At 65.0% G+C, this 18,086-nt stretch overlaps 2 protein-coding genes across 6 annotated transcripts; one reads left to right on the top strand and one right to left on the bottom strand.

Annotated features, from left to right (window-relative positions):
- Positions 1–5,112: 5,112 nt before the first annotated feature.
- On the top strand, positions 5,113–9,595 carry PRSS57 (serine protease 57). Its single transcript, XM_042977241.1, has 5 exons — positions 5,113–5,220; positions 5,452–5,605; positions 6,028–6,172; positions 7,859–8,122; positions 9,167–9,595. The coding sequence occupies exons 1-5, from the start codon at positions 5,142–5,144 to the stop codon at positions 9,374–9,376; spliced, it is 852 nt and encodes a 283-aa protein (XP_042833175.1). The 5' UTR covers positions 5,113–5,141; the 3' UTR covers positions 9,377–9,595.
- An 832-nt stretch (positions 9,596–10,427) lies between these two features.
- On the bottom strand, positions 10,428–16,343 carry FSTL3 (follistatin like 3). 5 transcript variants are annotated; one of them, XM_042977484.1, is made up of 6 exons: positions 16,194–16,343; positions 14,666–14,851; positions 12,270–12,485; positions 11,682–11,909; positions 11,540–11,591; positions 10,428–11,217 (listed from the first exon to the last, which is right to left on the bottom strand). In XM_042977484.1, exons 1-6 carry the CDS (start codon positions 16,294–16,296, stop codon positions 11,166–11,168), a joined length of 837 nt encoding a protein of 278 aa, XP_042833418.1. In that variant the 5' UTR covers positions 16,297–16,343; the 3' UTR covers positions 10,428–11,165. The 5 variants fall into 5 exon arrangements, with proteins under 5 accessions (XP_042833418.1, XP_042833415.1, XP_042833419.1 ...); XM_042977481.1 differs by having other exon boundaries at positions 11,540–11,909; XM_042977485.1 differs by having other exon boundaries at positions 10,428–11,591.
- Between the last annotated feature and the right edge of the window lie 1,743 nt (positions 16,344–18,086).

Raw genomic sequence — 18,086 nt, 5'->3', positions numbered from 1 at the left:
GGCAAACCAAACAGTCCCGAGAAGCATGGGAGCCCTGGGGTTGAGTGCCAGCTCAGCTCCGTGTATCCTGTGTGCCCTTGGGTCCGTTTCTTAACCCCTCTGGGCCTTATTTCCCCCGTCCTAGGACCGCTGGGAGGGTTGATGGAGCGAATATACACAATGCCTTGGAGCAGCGTCCGGCACATGCCCACTCAGGGCTTGGCACTTTTTCCGTGAAGGGCCAGGTAGTAAACACTTCTCAGCATTGCAGGCCGATCTGCGTCGCAAGGACTGGAGTCTGCCATCGCAGCGGGAGAGCGGCCAGAGGCAGCACACAGATGCACCCGTGGGGCTGTGTGCCACTAAAACTTTGTTTATGTAACAGGTGCTCGGCCGGTCTGACCCTGCGCTAGGGGCTCGGCGAAAGCGGGCCGTGCGTGCGTTCACCGCTACCCCTCTGCCTCTGTGTCCGTCACGCCCCCAAACATTTCTTGAGCCCCTGATGCTGTTAGGTGCCAGGCTTGCAGAAGCCTTGTCCTCGGAGAGGGGGCGCTTTTGTCTACTACGTAAATGATGCAAGCTTTGAGGTTTGTGTTTTGTTCAGGGACCGGAGGGAAAGGAGAGCGTACGGATGGAGAGGGGCAGGTGATAAGCCATTCCCGTCCCTCGCCAGCCCTAAACTTCCCAGGGTGCCCGCCTCCCTCAGATCGAAAGCAGAGTCCTCCCTGAGGCTCTCGGGGTCCCCAACAGAGACCCCGACATCCACAGACAGCTTCCAGGGGGCCAGCCCGGAGGTGGTGCCACAGGAGACAGGGAGATGAGGCAGAGACGGTGGGTGGGCATCCCCCCCCCCGGTGGCACACGTGGCAGGCGATGGCCGGGAGGTGGGCAGGGCGGGGTGTGCCGGGGACCAGAGCTGCGTGTTCTCCCCAAGAGGCGGCCGCATCACCCACTCCCCTCCTCTCCGCTCGGCACCCTGCAGCCCCCATCCCAGTCCGGGGGCATGGTTACTGGACCCTCGGCCCACACCTCCCCCCGGCCACTTGCACCCACCGTGTCCCTGATGACACTCCTTCCCCCTGCTTGTCCTGGGCGTGTCCCCCCCCCCCACCAGGGCTCTGCCCAGCAGCCCCTGCCCTGAGCTCCTGCCTGTCCCCCGCCCCACCCCCACCCCCGGACGTCCCCTGAGGCCCTGGGACTTCAGGACTCTCTCATGCTGGGCTCTGTGCCGGCCCCCAGAGCCCACCCGCCCCCTGTCACTGAGTCGAGACGCCCTCACCTTCCCCAGCCCTGACCCTAGCTTGGGCCTTGTGTCCTGTCACCCCCCGCCTCCCAGCCCCGGAGCCTCCCAGGTCTCCCTGCTTCCTCTGTGGACGCCACTGTCCCCATCAGACGCCTGCTGTGGCTCCCCAGGACCCGGCACCCTAATCCCGGGTCCGGCTGAGCCCTGCCAAGCCTGGCCCTCCTTTCACCTCCCCCACCCGCATCCCAACATCCCGCGTTTGCACCCTTTGTGCCCACCTCCAGGAGGACCTTCCCCACTTGTCCACTGTTACTGGGTCTCCAGGCTTCCCTGTTTTAAAGCCCTACCCCCTTCCCTGTCCTTCTCTGGCCACTGTCTTACCACCTAGTACTTCTGGCAGACGACATCATCTGCTCTGTCCACCGGGCACACACTGGCCTGTCTTCCCTGCTGCCGTGTCCCCGGTGCTCAGTAAACAGCCGTGGGATGAGTGGCTTCCTGCCTCCCGCCGGGCACCGTGACCACCCCCCCGCCCCGTGGGGAGGATGGCAGGCACTACTGCAGCTGGCCGGTGGGCACCCAGCCCCTCGCTGACCCTTCGCTGGGCATCTCGAGATGCCCCAGGGTCACCTGTGCCCCAGGCTTGTGGGGGGGGTGGGGAGCGGCTCTGGCCAGGCTGCTTTCCCCAGTGCCCTCCCCGGATGGAAATCTGGAGCCATGAAGGCAGACGAGGCGGGCAGAGGTGGTGGGGCTTGGGCCCTCTAGCCTCAGTTTACCCACTGGAGGCACGGGCTCGCTCAAGGATCCCCCCACCCCGCACCCCTTCTCTGCCAGGCCTTTAGGCGCGGGGCCAGGGAGAGTCCGCGCGAGGCAGGCACGTGCGTCGCAGCGCCACGCTCGCCAGGGCCGAGTCCTGAGAGGCGCTGCGGGGACGCGGGGTGTCGTTGGGCCTGGCGGCGGGCGCACCATCCGTGTCGAGAGATAAGACGCGGCTTCCTTGGAATGCTCGTTCAATTGAGGAAGAGAAGCAAAAGCGTCGTCGAGGGACGCCTGCCGGCCTGGGCCCTTCTAAGTGCTGCTGCCGTCCCGCTGACCGCCGAGGCCCCGGCACAGGCGGGCCAGCTGGGGTCCCCGGGCCCCGATGCCGTGCCCGCCGTCTTCTGGGAAGATTGTGAGCTTTTCTCCAGTTTCCCGTGGCTCCAGACCCACCCCCACCCCCTCTCCTCGCCTCGAGAACCTCTCCTACCACCCTGCTGCCGCCCAAAGGGGCTGTGCGCCTCCTGAGCCGGGCCTCCACACCCTGGCCCGGGCTGAGGGGTGAACGGATGCGCGCACCCTCAGGGCTGGGGCCGCCGGGACCTGGGTAGACTGGGCCTGCTCGTGGGACGGCCCTGGGAGCTCCAGCTTCCGAAGGTAAGGGAGACGGGAGCATTCGAGGTCTGACGGAGCCACCGGCTCTGGCCGCGTGGGCCCTGGGGCCCCTCTGCACGTCATCAGAGTCCACATGCACCCCCGGGGAGGCTGGGTTCTCGGCACCCGATCCAAGCTCGCTCAGGAGAAGAAATCCATCTGACCGTGAGTTAATCTCCTCGACGTACGAAGAGCTCCAACAAATCCGTGACGAAAGTAAGCGTTCAGTAAAGGGAGCTGTCGTCATCACCGTCATTGTCACCATCGTCATGGCTGAGCCTGCTCTGACCAGGAAGGCCACCCAAATTTTCTGCGGGAAGACCCTTCAAGGACTGAAGTCCAGAGCTGTGGTGTCGGACCCTGTGCTGGGCAGTCCAGACAAGTCAGGCTCCCCTCTCTGGGCCTCAGTTTGGGAAACGGAAACACTGACCCCTGACCCGCTCCTCGGGGCTTTGGGAAGCTTGCTTGTTTGACCAGGAAGGACGGTTATTTGTTTCATAATCTTTCACCGGTTGGGAAGGAAACAGGCCTGGCTGTGGGCAGAATCAGCCGTCGGCAGAGGCAACAGGGGCTGGCCTGAGGCCGCAGCCCTGACCCCCTACTTCCCTCGCTGTGTGACCTTGGCCAAGGCACTCGCCCTCTCTGCGTATCGGTTTCTCCATCGGTCACGGGGGTACAAACGATGCCGACCACCTCAGGTTGTAGGACCGAACGGGACCCCTGCAGCTTTGGGCCATGCCCCCCCCCTTCCCCCAGCGCCTCAGGAGGAGTGTGGCCAGGGGGACTGACTGAGGTCTGGGGCAGCCCCAGAGCAGACAGGGCCCCACGTGGCCCCTCACGGAAACGACCACCGCGGGGCTCTGGGTGGCCACATGGGGTCTGACGCTGGCAGAAACAACCGTGACGCTGACCTTGTGGTTTCTTCCCGCGGGTTCTCCCGGCCGTGCTGGTTCCCGCCGGCTGGTCTGACGGGTCACCACGGACATGGTGGCTTAGCGAGACATTCACTTAGTACCTGATCAGTGGGCCTCACGGGGCTCAAACCCAGACGGGCCGGGGGCCTCCTCCAGGCCAGCTGGCTCCCCCTCACCCCGCTGCTTTCGCGGCTCTGGACCTTGTCTGTGAAAGGGGGTGATGACACACACTGACCAGGGGGCGCCAAGTGTGGCCCCAAAGACGTCCCTGTCCCGGTCCCGGGACCAGGCACCTGTCATATCACCAGGCGGGGGTGACCTGGGGGCTCGGGGGGCCCAGTGTCCTCACGAGGTCCTCACGAGAGGGAGGCAGAGAGCCGGGCGGACCCCGTGCTGCTCTGGAAGCTGGAAGAGGGGGGAGACGGGCTCCCTGGGGCCCTGGGGGGAGCGGTCCTGCCCCCGCCTGGGTGTCAGGACTTCTGAGCCCAGAGCTGTCAGAACCGGCGTGTGGTGACGGGTCCCAGCGGCCCCGGGAGGTCACACAGACGTGCCGGGCAGGTTCTTCGGGTCTGGGCAGCCTCTGGGGGTGTGGTCACAGGCTCCCGACTCGCAGGGACCCTGAGAGGTGGTACCGTAGGGGGCGCAAGATGGTGCCCCGCTGAGACCTCTTCGTGGTGTCCCGGGAGCTGGGTGAGGACACTTCCCAGCCGTGCTGCTGCGGCCGCGCACCATGGGGAGGCTGGGTGAGCGGCCGGGGCCTAAGGGAGGGGTGGGGATGGGCTGCGGGTCTGGGGGCTCCAGCCTTAGCGCCCTGTCCCCACACCCCCGAAAACGGAAACCTCAGCCCCCTCGGCGTGGGCCCACAGCCCGAGACACCGGAACCTGCCCGCCGGCCTCCAGCATCACATGGCCTCACCCTACTGCCCTGTGATGGCCAGTCGGACGGCCACCACCCCGGCTCCGCGAGGTGGCCTGGCCGGCAGAGTGGGAGGGGCACCTGGGGCGGGGGCCTCGGTCACTGCCACACTCCTATCTCCAGCTCCTGCCAGAGGCTGTATACAGTAGGCACTCGGTAAGTGCAACAAAGGCAGCGACCATCTCGGGGCTTTCCGGGGAACTCGCAGCCCTGAGGTCGGTGCCTGAGTTGCAGAGGGGGAGCAGGTGGCAATGGGGCCAGACCCCGTCCGGCTGGGGAGGCGGCCCCACACCCCCAGGAGGCAGCTGGGGGCACGATGCCTGTCGGCCGGGTCCTGGCCGCTGCAGGAAGCTCCCTGCACGTGCTCCGTGGGCAGATGCTGGATAAACCGAGGCACGGGGCGGTAAGTGGCCTCTGGGGTCACCTCCGGGCCCTGCAGAGCCAGGCTTCGCCCCAGGCGGGCAGTTCCTAGAGCCGCGCTCGTCCCCTCGCCGCCCTGCGCCCTGGCCTCCTGGACGGCTGGGACCGTCAACGGCCCGAGGCCTCCCAGAGGCGCCAGCACCGAACTGGGCGTTGCTGGTGTGGCCCGGCCGACCTCCCACCACAGGCCACAGCCAGGTTCCCCCTTTCCGGGCCGTGTCCCGCAGAGCTCTGAGGGAGCCACCAGCCGGCGACAGCCATGGGGCCCCGGGCGAACGAGCTGGGCCGCCTGCTGCTGGCAGTGTCTGTGGCCCTCACGCTGCCTACGGGGCCCCCAGGTAAGAGCCCCCGACCCCGTGCAGCTACTCAGCCCTCTGGGTCGCTGCCCCTCTCGGCCTCAGCTGGGACTGGGGGCCGGGGCGGAGGCCCAGGCCCAGGGTTTTCTGGAGTCCAGGCTCCCTCCCGGCACGCTCGAGGACCTCGTCCGGGCGCCTCGCCCCCACCCAACCCCCCCCCCCAGCAGGTGCCGGAGCCGCTCCCATCACCCCTCTGTCCCGCCCCTCCTGCAGGCTCCCGGGGAGCCCGGATCATCGGGGGCCACGAGGTGAAGCCCCACTCCCGGCCCTACATGGTGTCTGTGGCCTTCGAGGGCCAGCACCACTGCGGAGGCTTCCTGCTCCGCTCCCGCTGGGTGGTCTCCGCGGCCCATTGCTTCAGCCACAGGTGAGCCCACCCCGGGGGGCCACCCCCGCCGCTGCCACTCGGGCCCCAGGCCCCCGGCTCCGGACGGCAAGGGGGGGGCTCGGCGAGAAGAGTGTGTGAGAGCGACGTCGTGGCCACAGCCGGGGTTGCAGCCCTGTGTCCGCTCGGGGTTTCCTGTTGAATAACCACGGCGTTGCCACGGAAGATATTGGGGGTAACGTTGTAACTGGGGGGGGGGCTGTAAGAAACGTGGGAAGTATCGCCCCTGTTCTAAGTACCTCGCGATAATATGTATTAACGGTAATAGCGCGCCTATCTAGGTGAAGGCTGTAATTGAGGTGGGGACGGAAATAAACGTAATTATGGTCATGGGGCCGCACCCCGTTCTGCAGACGGGGACGCCGAGACCCCAGGCTCGCTCTCAGTTGCCCCTCCCCCTGCAGGGACTCCCGAATGGGCCTGGTGGTGCTGGGGGCTCACGTCCTGCACAGCTCGGAGCCCACACGACAGGTGCTGGGCATCTCCACCATCGTCAGGCACCCGGACTACCAGCCCACCACCCACGCCAACGACATCTGTCTACTGCAGGTGAGCCTTGGGGGGGGGGGGCACCGGACGCGGGTCTGGCCCGTCCCTGGCCACCCCCACATGTTTTAAAAACAGCTGTAAGGTCCTGTGAGCACCCGAGTCGGATTATGTCCCGCCTCTGCCCTCTGTGCCTCCCACATTGCCCCCTCGGTGCCCCCTGGGGGCAGACTGAGCCATCGGCGTGGCCCCCGTGCCCCCTACGCCCGGGCCTTTGCACTGGCTGCGTCCCCTCCAGGGCGCCGTTCCCCCAGACACCGCATGGCTTTGTCCCTCAACCCTTCCCAGTCTTCCCTCAAACGTCCCCTCCTCTGGGGCCTCCCTTGAGAAGCCCCTGTCACCCGCCCTCCCCCGGCCCCCCCATCTCCCCATCCCGTCCCTCTGTCCCAACTTCCTTGTGTCCCCCACAGCTGAAACCATTTGCTTCTTCACCAACGTTCACTGCTTCCTCCTCCAGACTCGGAGCGCAGGGATTTTTATCTCCTTATGGCCGTTTGTAGCGCACGGCAGGCCCCGATGTTCACGCTGAAAGGGAAAACGCGTGAGACTCTAGGACACCAGATACTCTAGTCGCTGCCCCCCAGGCCCTGTGCGGGGTTTCCGGGCAGGAAGTGGCTCCTTCCCCCCCTGCCCACACAGGGGCGTCCTTTCTGAGCGCCCCCCCCACCCCTGCCTGCCTGGGGGCCGCCCCCCCGCAGGACGCTCAGGTGCCCCAAATTCAATTCCAGGGGCCCCCAGGGCCTCCGTTTTCAAGGGAAAACACCTCAGGCCTGCTGTCCAAATGTGGTGAAAAGTCAAAACAGAGATGCTCAGCGTAACAGGAATAGGTTCCCGGGAACGAGAGGGTTGGGGGCGGGGGCTGTTCTCCAAGCAAAATGAAAAGGGGGCAGCGAGTATCCGCGGCCAAAGCTGGCATGTGGGTTTTGCTCATCTGTGAAACCCCAAAACCTGGAGCCCACAGCTCTGGTCACCCGTCCCGTTATGCAGCTGGGGAAACTGAGGCTGCGGTGCGGTCAGGATATGGCCACGGTTAGGGAGTGAGTACCAAAACCAGGGGCCTGAGTCATTCATCCCATAAACGCTGACTGAGCGTTTACACCAGCTGTTTGGGGCCCTGGACACCCCAGGGCCGGTCCCCTTAGAGCTTCCGGTCCCACTCGGTGGCAGCTGGGTAAATCGGCCTTGGCAGGGGCACATGGAACCCGGAGGAGGCTCCTGTCCTATCCTGGGAGTCTAGGAAGCCTCCCTGGAGGAGGTGGCATCTAAGCTGAGACCTGAAGGCTGGATAGGGAGGGTGTTCCGGCGGGGGGCGGGGGGGGGGAGTGGGGGTGGGGTGGTGGGGACCAGGGAATGACAGCAAATTCATTCTGGGTAGAGGGGAGGGCCGAATGGTGAACCAGGACGTATTGTCCCAGGAACAATGGGGAGCCAAGGGAGAGCTTCCGAGCAGGGGAGATGCTGGTTGGAAGGACACCGCTGGCAGCTGGGGAGGCCAGCGTCCTGGTCTGAACGGGTGAGGCCTGATGGGCAGGCCGCGTGGCAGCAAGAGGCTTTCCTGAGCCTCACGGCAGCGGCTGCCGATTCCTCCCCGTGAGTCCACAGAGAGCCAAGGCGTCATGACAGGTAAACTGAGGCAGGAACACTGATGGGTGGTTGGGGGTAAACCCAAAGTCAGCGGTCTCTCTGCAGCTCAACGGCTCTGCCATCCTGGGTCCTGCAGTGGGGCTGCTGAGGCTGCCACGGAGAGACGCCACGCCACTCAGGGCTGGGGCACGCTGCCGGGTGGCTGGCTGGGGCTCTGTATCCGATTTCGAGGACCTGCCACCCGGGCTGATGGAGGCCGAAGTGCGCGTGCTGGGCCTGGACGCCTGCAACAGCTCCTGGAAGGGCCAGCTGAGCCCTGCCATGCTCTGCACCCACAGTGGGGACCGCCGGAGGCGTGGCTTCTGCTCGGTAAGACACTGGGTCCCCACCCTACCTTCCTGCAATATGGGCAAACTGAGGCCCACAGTCAGGGTTAGAGAAGGCAGAGGCTTGGGAACTAAGTCCTTAAGCTCACCTTTGACCAGATGAAGCCTCACTGAGACCCTGGAAGGACAAAGACTTTTCCGAGGTCACAGGGCTGTCAGGTACAGCCGTGCAGATCGCGCGTCGCACGAAGGGCTACAGATTTGTGTACTTACAAGCAGCGTTCAGTAGGGGGCAGTAACAGATCTCCGTCAAGGAGTTCCTCCTCCCGAGACCCTGCGTGGACTCTGGGCAACCCTGGCCCTGGTGCCGAGGGAGAAACAGCCTTGAGGATTTTTTTGTTCCTGGCAAGAGAGTGATTCAGAACAGATTCTGGAGTCCAACCGACTGTGACGCTTCCCAGGTGTGTGGCCTTGGAAAAGTCACCTCACTTTTCTGGACCTTTCTTTACCTGTGAAACTGCCACACTAATAGTACCTACTTCCTAGGGTCAGAGGTGATTTCAGATTACAGTTAGGGTGATACGACTGGGAAGGGGAGAGGAGGGGAGGAAGCGGGAATTTTAGGGTGAGTATTCGGGAAGGCTTCTCAGAGAAGAGCACCTTTTGAGCTGAGACTGAAGGAGACTTGAGGAGATCTGAGGGAAGGCATGCCAGGCAGAGACACCCGTCACAGGGCTGCCATATACAGCTGTGCAAGTTGTGTACTGCACAAAGTACTGCAGACTTGTATATTTATACCAGCAGTGTCCAATGGGGGCAGTAACAGGTCTCCAGGATATGGAAAAGCCCAGAGGCCAGACCAAGCTTGGTTTGCTTCAGGAACAGCCCAGAAGCCTGGCGGGGCAGGAACCTAGGGAAAGGAGTGCAGACAGATGGGTGGGGGCTAGATGCTCAAGTCCCTTGAAGGCCGTAAGTTTAGTTTTTGCTGGAGGAGCGCTAGGAAGCCTTGGAAGGGTTTCGAGGCAGGGAGGCCAGGGAAAGAGGCCCAGAGATGGACCCCTGACCTTGCCTTTCCCTCCACCCCCAGGCGGACTCTGGGGGACCCCTGGTGTGCAGGAACCGGGCACACGGTCTGGTCTCCTTCTCTGGACTCTGGTGCGGCGACCCTAAGACCCCTGATGTGTACACGCAGGTGTCTGCCTTCGTAAGCTGGATACAGGATGTGGTTCGAAGGCCCAAACGGGCCCCAGCCCAGTCCCCTGCCCGGGACCGCTGGGTTCCTGCGGGAGTTGCCTGAACCACGACAGCACGGGGTACACAAATGAGGTGGTAAATGATTCAGATAGCTCCTGCCTGGAAATTCCACGGCTGGGGCAGGGCATCTGTGGGCCCCCGAACTCCAGGAAGCCTGGTGTATCCGTGGGGTGGAGGGTGGGGTAGAGAGGGCATCGGTTCCAAATGCAAAGGGCCAAAATGACCAAATAAAATGTTAACTGAATAACCAGACACAATGGTTCACCTCCAGGGCCCATCCACGATCCTTCGAGTTTCTGTCTCAGCGAGGCCAAGGATGTGGCTCGGCCACAGCCTCCCTGAGACCGTGAGCTGCTTGCTCAGAGGCCTCATCTGGTCCTCTGGCTTTGGGACCCAGGCCCCTCCCTGCCCTCCTCACCACCGGCCCTTCTGGATTTACCGACCCCCACCCGACAGCCTGCACTCGGGACAGCCTCTTGGCCTTTGCCCAAGCAGTGGCCCAGCCTAGCACATCTCTCCCTCGGCCTCCAGCTAACCACACCCAGGCATCGATGGGGAAACCAATGGGGATGGGGGGGGGGGGTCTCCTGGTCCTCTGTGTAGAGTCTCAGGCTGGCCTGGCCCCCCGTGAAGTCTGTTATTCACTGAAGAAAGTGCTGGCATATGGCCACGTCTGGGTAAGTCCCAGCTGGTGTTAGGGTCGTCGTGTTATTTTTAACGGTGTCATGGCGACCATCACACCCCCAGCCCTTCCAGGCCAGGCCTCTGTTTCTGGAGCCTAAACCCGGTGGCTTCTCCGGAGCGCCCTAAGCCGTCTTGCTTGCCTCTTCTGTCTCCTGCCCTACGAAGGCCTCCTTTCGCCCCCCCCGGCCTCACCCTGCACCTCGCCTACCTCAGCCCTCTCCCTGGCTGCCGCCCACTGCCCAGAGGTGGACACTGAGGCCCAGAGACAGAAGGCATCTCCCCCAGATGCTCCCAGAGCCCCCCACTCAGCACCCTCACAGCACCCTCCGCTTCCGACTGGGTGGAAGCACTAGCAAGAGGAGACCGCGCAGAGGCTGAGAGAGGCAGAGCGAGGCTCGGACGCCCCCAAGTGGCTTTTTATAGTCTTTATTTCTTTGGTGAGGCAGGACCCCAGGGTGCGGAAGTGGCCTCAAGGGCACTTTTCTGGGTGTCACAGGTAAGGCACTTCTGAGGGGCCAGGAGAGGGTGGGAACAACTGGCCCCTGCACGGCTCGCTGCAAACTCGGGGAGGTGGGCTCTTGCCTGTTGGGCCCCCCCCGTCCGGTCTGAGCCCCTGCCACATGCAGCCGCGGGGAGGTGACACTGAGCGAACAGAAGGCAGCGACCCTGCCCAGAGCCAGCATCTGGCAGGTGTCAAAACTCCCGGCCGGCTGGTGGTTGAGGCGGGTGCACCTGGAAACTGGGCTTAGAGGCTTGGCCAAGGCAAGTCTCATGGGACCGAGGGGTCCTGGTCTGGACTTCCCTTTCGGATGGAGCGGCACGGACGAGGGGCGCCGCTGAGACCTACAGCTCTAGGAGGCAGGGTGTGCGGTGGGCCTTGGCACACAAACCCCACGGTGGGTGAGCAGGGGCCCTTTGTGGGCCCCACTGGGTCCCGCCCAAAGTGCATTGGGCACCACGACACACAGTGCTCTCTTCTGGCCTCTCCCACCCCAGGAGACACACTGGGCTCTTCTCAGGAGCCACCACAGGACGTCCTGGGGAAATGGAAATGGAGGCACCGAGAAGGTAGGGCCTGGAGTCCTTGAGCTGCTTGTGGACAGTGGCTGCTTCCTTGGCCTATCTGGGGCCTGGGCAGGTTCTGCGGCTCATCTATACACATCCGGGCTGTGGACCCCTTCGTTACTCCCAGTCTGCGGTCTAGAAGGAGGGGGTGCCTCTTCACTAATTGCTGGCAGGCAATCCCCAGCCCTCTCCGTGGTGACCATAATTTAAGCTAACCCCTAGAGCAGAAGCATGGGGTCCTCCTGCCTGGAGTGGGAGCCCCACCTACCAGCCCCACTCCCAGGCCCCCTTCCCCCAATCCTTCCAAGGTATTGTCAGGGGGCTCCAGGGCTCCTCCTAAGCAGTCCCGGCCCAGGCTCTGGGGAGTGTCCATGGGACATAAATTAGACTCGGCTGTGGCAATAAATAAAACGGGGAGGCCTTGAACGCCAGGCCCAAGCCGGCCCCACGGGCTCACACGAAGTTCTCCTCCTCCGACTCCGACTCCGCATCTGACGGCTCAGGGGTGCCTGAAGAGCGGGAGGGACGAAAAGAAAAGTGGGGGCGCGGAGAGGGGCGGGAGGTTGGGCCCCACCGCTGCTCCCCGCTCCGCGCCACACCTGCACAGCTGCCCGGGTGGCGCACGCCGATGGAGCGGCCCAGGAAGCAGGTGGCCTGGCGGAGGTGACACGAGGACATGTAGGTGACGTTGTTGTTGCCGCAGAGCTCCTGGCCGGGGCTGGAGGGCGCGGGACAGGGCGCCGCGCGACACACCACGCAGTGAGCGCTGCCGGTCTGGTCCACCACGCACGACTGCGGCCGCGGGCACATCACGTGCGCGCACGACTCTGCGAGCGGGGAGCCAGGGCGGGTCAGGGGCGGGGGCCAGCCCGCCGCAGGTTCCACCCGCAGGCCCCGCCCCCGGCCGCGCCGGAAGCCACACCCCTCCCGCGCGCCCCGCCCACTCTCGTTCCACACCCAGGCCCCGCCCCTCTGGTTGCACCCGCAAGCCCCTCCCTGAGTCACGCACCCCAATCTCGCACCCCATGTGAGCCTCCCTTTCCGAAACCCCACCCCGCTTTTCCTCATTCCGACCGACCCCGGCAGAAGACCCAATCCGGCGGCGCTGTCCCTTCGCTAGGCCCCTCCCCCAGAGCGCCGCCAGGCCCCGCCCCCACAGGCCCCGCCCCCACCCCGCCCTCACGTACTGCGGCAGCGTCCTGGGTACATGACGCGCAGGTCCGGGTGGCCGCGGCAGCGCGCGGCGCGCAGCTCGCACTCGTCGCGGTAGGTGGCGCCGTCGGAGCCGCAGACCTGCAGGCGCGCCGGGAGCCCAGTGCAGTCGGGCGCGCACTCGCAGCGCGGGCGGCCCCCCTGCATGCGGCACGTCTTGCCGGGGCCGCACTCCACGCCCTCGCACGAATCTGCGGACACAGGGCACGCGCGCGTGGTGGTGGTGGTGGCGGTGGTGGTGGTGGAGAGGTGCGTGGCCGAGGCCGGGCGTCCTCGGAGCCCACGGCACCCCCGTCCCTGCTCTGACGCCGGAGGCCGGGCGGGAGTCCGGGAACCCCGGAGAGGACGACTGGTTCAGAGTCTGGGTGCGGGATCCGTCGGGGACGAGATCAGCCACGGTCCCGGTGGACCGGGAGTCGAGGCTGCGCCTAGGCTTGGGGTTCTGTCTGGAGTTGGGGCTCGGAACGGGCGGGAGTGGGTTGTTTCCGCTCGGTTCTGGGGGTCCAGGAACGAGCTTCCAGTACCCAGTCCCGGTGTCGCTCCGCAGCTGGGCCACCCGCTGGGGCTGGCGTCCGTTCCCTGATTTACGCGCGGTTATGGGAAGGCCGGCGCGGGGCCCGGCTGCGTCATCAGAGGGGGGCCCCACCCCGTCCAGGAGCGGGCCTGGGGAGGACCGGCCGCGTCTGTTCCCCGGGCCTGCCAGGACCAACCCAGAGGAGCCGTCGGGGAGGGTGGGGCGTTGGCACCTGGCCTGAGGCTCATTTTCTGGGGAGGGGGCTTCCCACATCCCGAGCCCAGTGAGCCCAGGGGATACCCCCCCCCCCCCCGCCAGCCCTATTTCTCAGGCAGGGAAACGGGCCTGGCCAGGGCAAGTCTCTCCCTGGGGTCTTCGCCCCCACCCAGACCTATTACTGCGCTGCTCCTCTCACAGGCCCTCCCAGGCTCCTTGCCGTCTCTCAACCACCCCTAGGAGGTGATGACACTTCATTAGCATTTTACAGAAGGGGGAAATCGAGGCCCCGTCACAGCTGTGAGTGGAGGAGAGCCAGGGGCCCCTCAGCATGAGAATTCCAGGCCAGACCCCAGATGGAACCCCCCACCTCTGTTGCTTGTGGACCTGGAGGGCAGACTTGAGCTCTTGAGTTCAGCCTCAGTTTCCCTGTGTGTAAGTGAGGCTGACTGGGGTGCCCACCTTACAGGGGGAGCATGAGCATAAAATGAGCTGGTGCACGGGTGCCCCCAACCAGGCAGAGGCAGGGCATGTGGGCCGCACCTGGGCACCTCCCACGCTGCCTGCCCACACGCACATCTGGAAACGCTCCCCCTGGGTGGCTTCACAAGCAGAACGGAAGTGGGAGAACTGAGTTCCCTTCCCCAAGGCCAGATGAGATGTGGTGCTGGTGGTGGTGGGGGGGGGGGAGCTGGACCTTCTCATGCCCAGGCCAGGCACTTTTTGAAGTCTGTCCTCCCCCTGCCAGAACCCAGAGTAGGTTCTGGAGGGAGCCAGCCAGGGCACATGGCAGTGAGCCCAAGACCACCCAGCCAGGCCGAGCAGGGATTAATCACATCCCAGTGGCCAGCTGGGCTCTGGGCTTGGCCCTCAGCTCCAGCCTCCTCCCTGCTCCCCTGCCCTGACCCCACCCACTAGGGCCTGATCCCATACTTTCCCCATCTGGCAAACTCCTAATCACACTCCAACACCCTGGTCCTAATGCCCACTTCCTTCAAGCCATGCCTCACACTACCGCCGGGCCCTTGCAGGTTCAGCCCCGGCCAGAGAGGCCTGGGAGGATCCCCAACCCCTTCTCCAGAGCAGAGGGTATGTCTTGGCTTATTCACTCAATCATTCTGCCTTCAAAGAGCTCCTAGTCTGAAGAAAGAGGCAGCATTTCTCAGGACACGACCCAGAAGGGACACGCTTATGAAACGTGCATCTGTGGCCCCACCACAGATCGCTGGAATCTGCGGTGATGGGAAGATCAAGTGTTTGGGAGCACTGACTGTGGAGTCACGAACCCCGGTGGCCAGTTAGGAAAATCCATCTTCCTAGGACTTGGGTGTGAGTCGGGTATACCAGGTGGGGTGCAGCTGGGAAAGGCCATCCAGGCAGAGGGCTCAGCATGGGCAAGGGCCTAGAGGCTAGAAACCAAGCTGGGGAGTCCTCCAAGCTTCTTCCTGAATCCTCAACAGAGGGAGGCTGAGGCCTGGAACCTCAGGTCCCCTGTCTCTCTCCGAGCCCCGGGTCCCCCCACAAACACCCTTCCTAACAGCCTCACCCTCCTCCTGCATACCCCCAAGGTGGGGAGCTCACTCGCAGCTGCCCCACCTGCTGGCGGTGACCCTGACCCGTGGCTGATGCCCAGGAGCTCACCTTTGCAGGGGAGGCAGTGGACGAGGCCCAAGAAGCCCAGAAGGCTGATCTTGTTCCCCGGGTGAGTGAAGTTGGACCAGGCGGTGTCAATGTTGCTGGTGGCACAACACTCGGCTTGGCTCACGTCAGTCTGCAGCACCAGACTGCAGGTGGCCTCTCGGCCCTGCTGGAGCCAGCAGACGCCACCTGTGGACAAGGGGGACAGCTACCACTGGCCCAGAGGGGCCCTCCTATGCCGCTCCCAACACCCAGGCCTTCCACCCACGGGGGATGCATACAGTTGGCGCTCGGTGATGACACAGGGGGTGATCTTGCTCCCAACGTGGGAAGGAGGGGCAGAGACCTGCACAGGTGCTCCCGTCCCAGCTCTGCTCTCGATCCCTCTGGGATTCTTCCTCCTCTCTGAGCCCCACCCCACACACAACCCTCACTCTTGGTGGGAAGCTCTCCCTACCCCACCCCCGACCTTGCTCCAGGCCCCCAGGCCCCCAGGCCCAGGCCTGGCGTCCTGCCCAACCAGTCAAACACTCAGAGCTCGACATGCCAGGGTCAGTGGGCCCTGGAGCCCCCTCTCCGCCTCTGCCCTCTGTCTAGACAGGGCCCGAGGGCACGCAGAGCCCCCCTCGCCCAGCAGCCCCCCCTTGCCTGGCCCGCCTCTTACTCACTCCAACTTGGGAACATTCTCCTTGCATGAGCTCACATCTCCCTGGGGACACGGCCTTCGGGGAGGGGGCTCAGCTCTCCCCTTCATGCGGGGCTGGGGTGGGGCTGCCGGGTGGGGTCGGAAGGCAGATAGCCCTCAATCCCTTCACCCTTACATGGGGGCAGGAATGGCCCCGGCCCCCATCCCCAGGAGCTTGCTGGTTCCTTCCAGGGGGCAGCTCTGGGAACTCAGCACTCTGGCACCCGTCTTCTAAAAGGAGAAACTGAGGCCAGCGGTGGGGATATTCCTTGCCTGGCATCCCCTAACAAGTGGCAGGTACGGGACTCCAGTGGCCCATCTGCCTAAGCCAAAGCTGGGGAGGATCTGACACTTCCGGTGTAGGTCCTGGGGCCTGCCACCCCCCCCCCCCACCCACCCACTCCCGCCTCTCTGGGGCTTCAGGACATAGATGGTTCCGGTTCGAATCCTGACTCGGCCACCGACGGGCTGTGTGACTGCGCCTCAGCTCCCCCATCCGGAAAATGGGCGTGAGAGTACACACATTAATGGCCTATCACATGAATTCAAGGAGGCGAGAGGTAGACACTAAGCGCTCAATAAATGTCAGCCGTCATCGAGACGACCACTCTTGACAATTGTGAAAGGGAGTCACATCTGCTCTGCTGACCTCCTGGTGACCCTCCTTCAGGCCCTTTGGGGCTGGGGGAGGGGAGCCCCAAGCCCTCCCGGACTGAACCTGAGGAGGCCGCCCGATCAGCGGCTAGCACGGCCGCCGTGCCCCCAACGTCTCCCCCAAGGCCCGCATTCCGGGCAGGCCCACGTGGGTGGCCCACCCCGCCCGCCCCTTCCGGCCGCCCCACTCACCGGGCGCGGGGTCCCCCGAGCCCACGGAGCCCACGAAGCCCACGGCCCAAGCCAGGGCCCCCCAGGGCAGTGGCCACAGTGGCCCCGGCGTCCCGGGACGCATGGCGGACGCAGAGACGGCGGCGGCCCCCGCGTCGGAGGCGCGGGCGGGCGGGCGGGCGGGCGGCTGGGAGGGCGGCGGCACCGACTTCCCAGCGCGCCGCGGCCGGGCGCTCCCTATAAAGGTCCCGCTGGCTGCGGGCGGGGCCGGGCCGGGGCGGGGCGCGGGGCCGGGGCGCGCACGGTGTGTGCAGGGGCTGGGCCTGGCCACCCCGAGGGCAGCTGCGCGGGGGGGCGCGGGGGGGGCGGGAGTGCGACCCGGGAGCCCGAGAACTCGCCCGGGAAGGTGTCCCCGTGGCCGGGGCGAGAGGGCCAGCCTGGCCCCTGGTGTGAGTTCCGGGGCTCACCGCGCGTTTGGGGAGGTGGGGTCTTCGGCCGGAGGGCTGCGGCTGAGCTCGCCGGGGACCCACGGGGAGCCGGCCTGCGGTTCCGTGTCAGCCGCGTCCTGGCTTGCTTGCGGTCGCTCGCTCACGTGGCGCCCCCAGACTCATCCCCGCCCCGGTGCGCCCACACACTTCCGGAGACCTGAGTCCCGGCAACGCCCACTCGCACCCCGGGGGCCCCCACCTGGCGGCTGGAGCCCGTGGGCACAGCTGGGCGTGAGCAAGCGCGAGTGGGCGAGGGCCGGGCGGCAGCAGAGGCGGAGGGGCGCAGGGGCGACAGCGGGAGACCCAGAGCCACCAACGGTCCCTCCCGGCGTCGTCGTGGACAGCAGCGATCCTACCGCACGACTGCCACAGTGTGCCGGGCGCGCCCGCCCCCCAGACCCCTGCAAACGGTCCTCCCAGGCCGCATCAAAGAGAACTCACTGGCTAGGGTTTTCTCCTCTCCCCAGGTTCAGTGCTGTGTCTGCGGCCCCTGGCCACCTGGAATCCCAGACTTTCCAGTTTGTGACAGTGACCTCAGACATCAGCGTGGCCCTGGAAAGTAGTGACCACTGGGGCCTTAGTGCAGCGGACACTCTTCCTGTTTGGGAGCCCCCCCAACCCCAAATTGTCAGGGCATCCTCCAAAGGCTCGGGGGTCCTGTACAGCCCCTCTCTGAGTTTCCAAGAAATAATTCTTGACGATCTCCTCATGGCAGGGCTTGTTCAGGGTGCTGGGTTCCCGAGTGACCAAGGAACGCCCTGTCTTGTCATCAGCAAGCCCATGGCTTGCAGGGGCCGCGGAAATGAAATCCGTACATGGACACATTAATATAGGCCTTCAAAGAGGGGAAATGCTTTCGGGAAAATAAAAACGCTTGAGAGCAGTGTGGTGTATCGTGGGGGGGTGCCTCGTCACCCCCCCCATTCCCGCATCTCCCCCCACTCCTTCCCCAGGTATGGAACCCAAAGATCCCTGCAGCCACACAGCAGACGCCTTCTGTGTACACGAGATCTGTCAGCAGCATACACCACGCCGAGACCTCTGCCCCATCTCAGCTGCTCAGCCTGACCCATGTGCCCCCACCCGTGGCCAAGGGCCACGTTCCTGCCCAGTGGCACTGAGGGAGGACACCCAGCTTCTTGGCCTGTCCTTGGCCTCTGAGTATGTGAGGGGGTTCTCCCCCGGTTGGGGATGGGGCAGGGACGGGACCCTATGTCCTCACCAGGGGTGTGCAAGAGCTGGACATTGTGGCCTTGGCCGAGGGCTGACCCTGCTGTGGCTCAGCCGCCCCAGCCTGGGTTTGTGCAAACCAAAGGGTCATTGTTGGCCTGGCGTGGGTTCGAAACTGAGACCAGTTGCCAGCAGCCTCCTGCCTCCCATCCTGGCCTATCTCTCCGACCCAGAGGCCATGTGCTGGGTGACCTTA

This window comes from Panthera tigris, chromosome A2 (genome assembly GCF_018350195.1).
Source record: "Panthera tigris isolate Pti1 chromosome A2, P.tigris_Pti1_mat1.1, whole genome shotgun sequence".
Classification (NCBI taxonomy): domain Eukaryota; kingdom Metazoa; phylum Chordata; class Mammalia; order Carnivora; family Felidae; genus Panthera; species Panthera tigris.
Note: the sequence above shows the minus strand (reverse complement) of the source record. Positions and strands in the feature narration are given on the sequence as shown.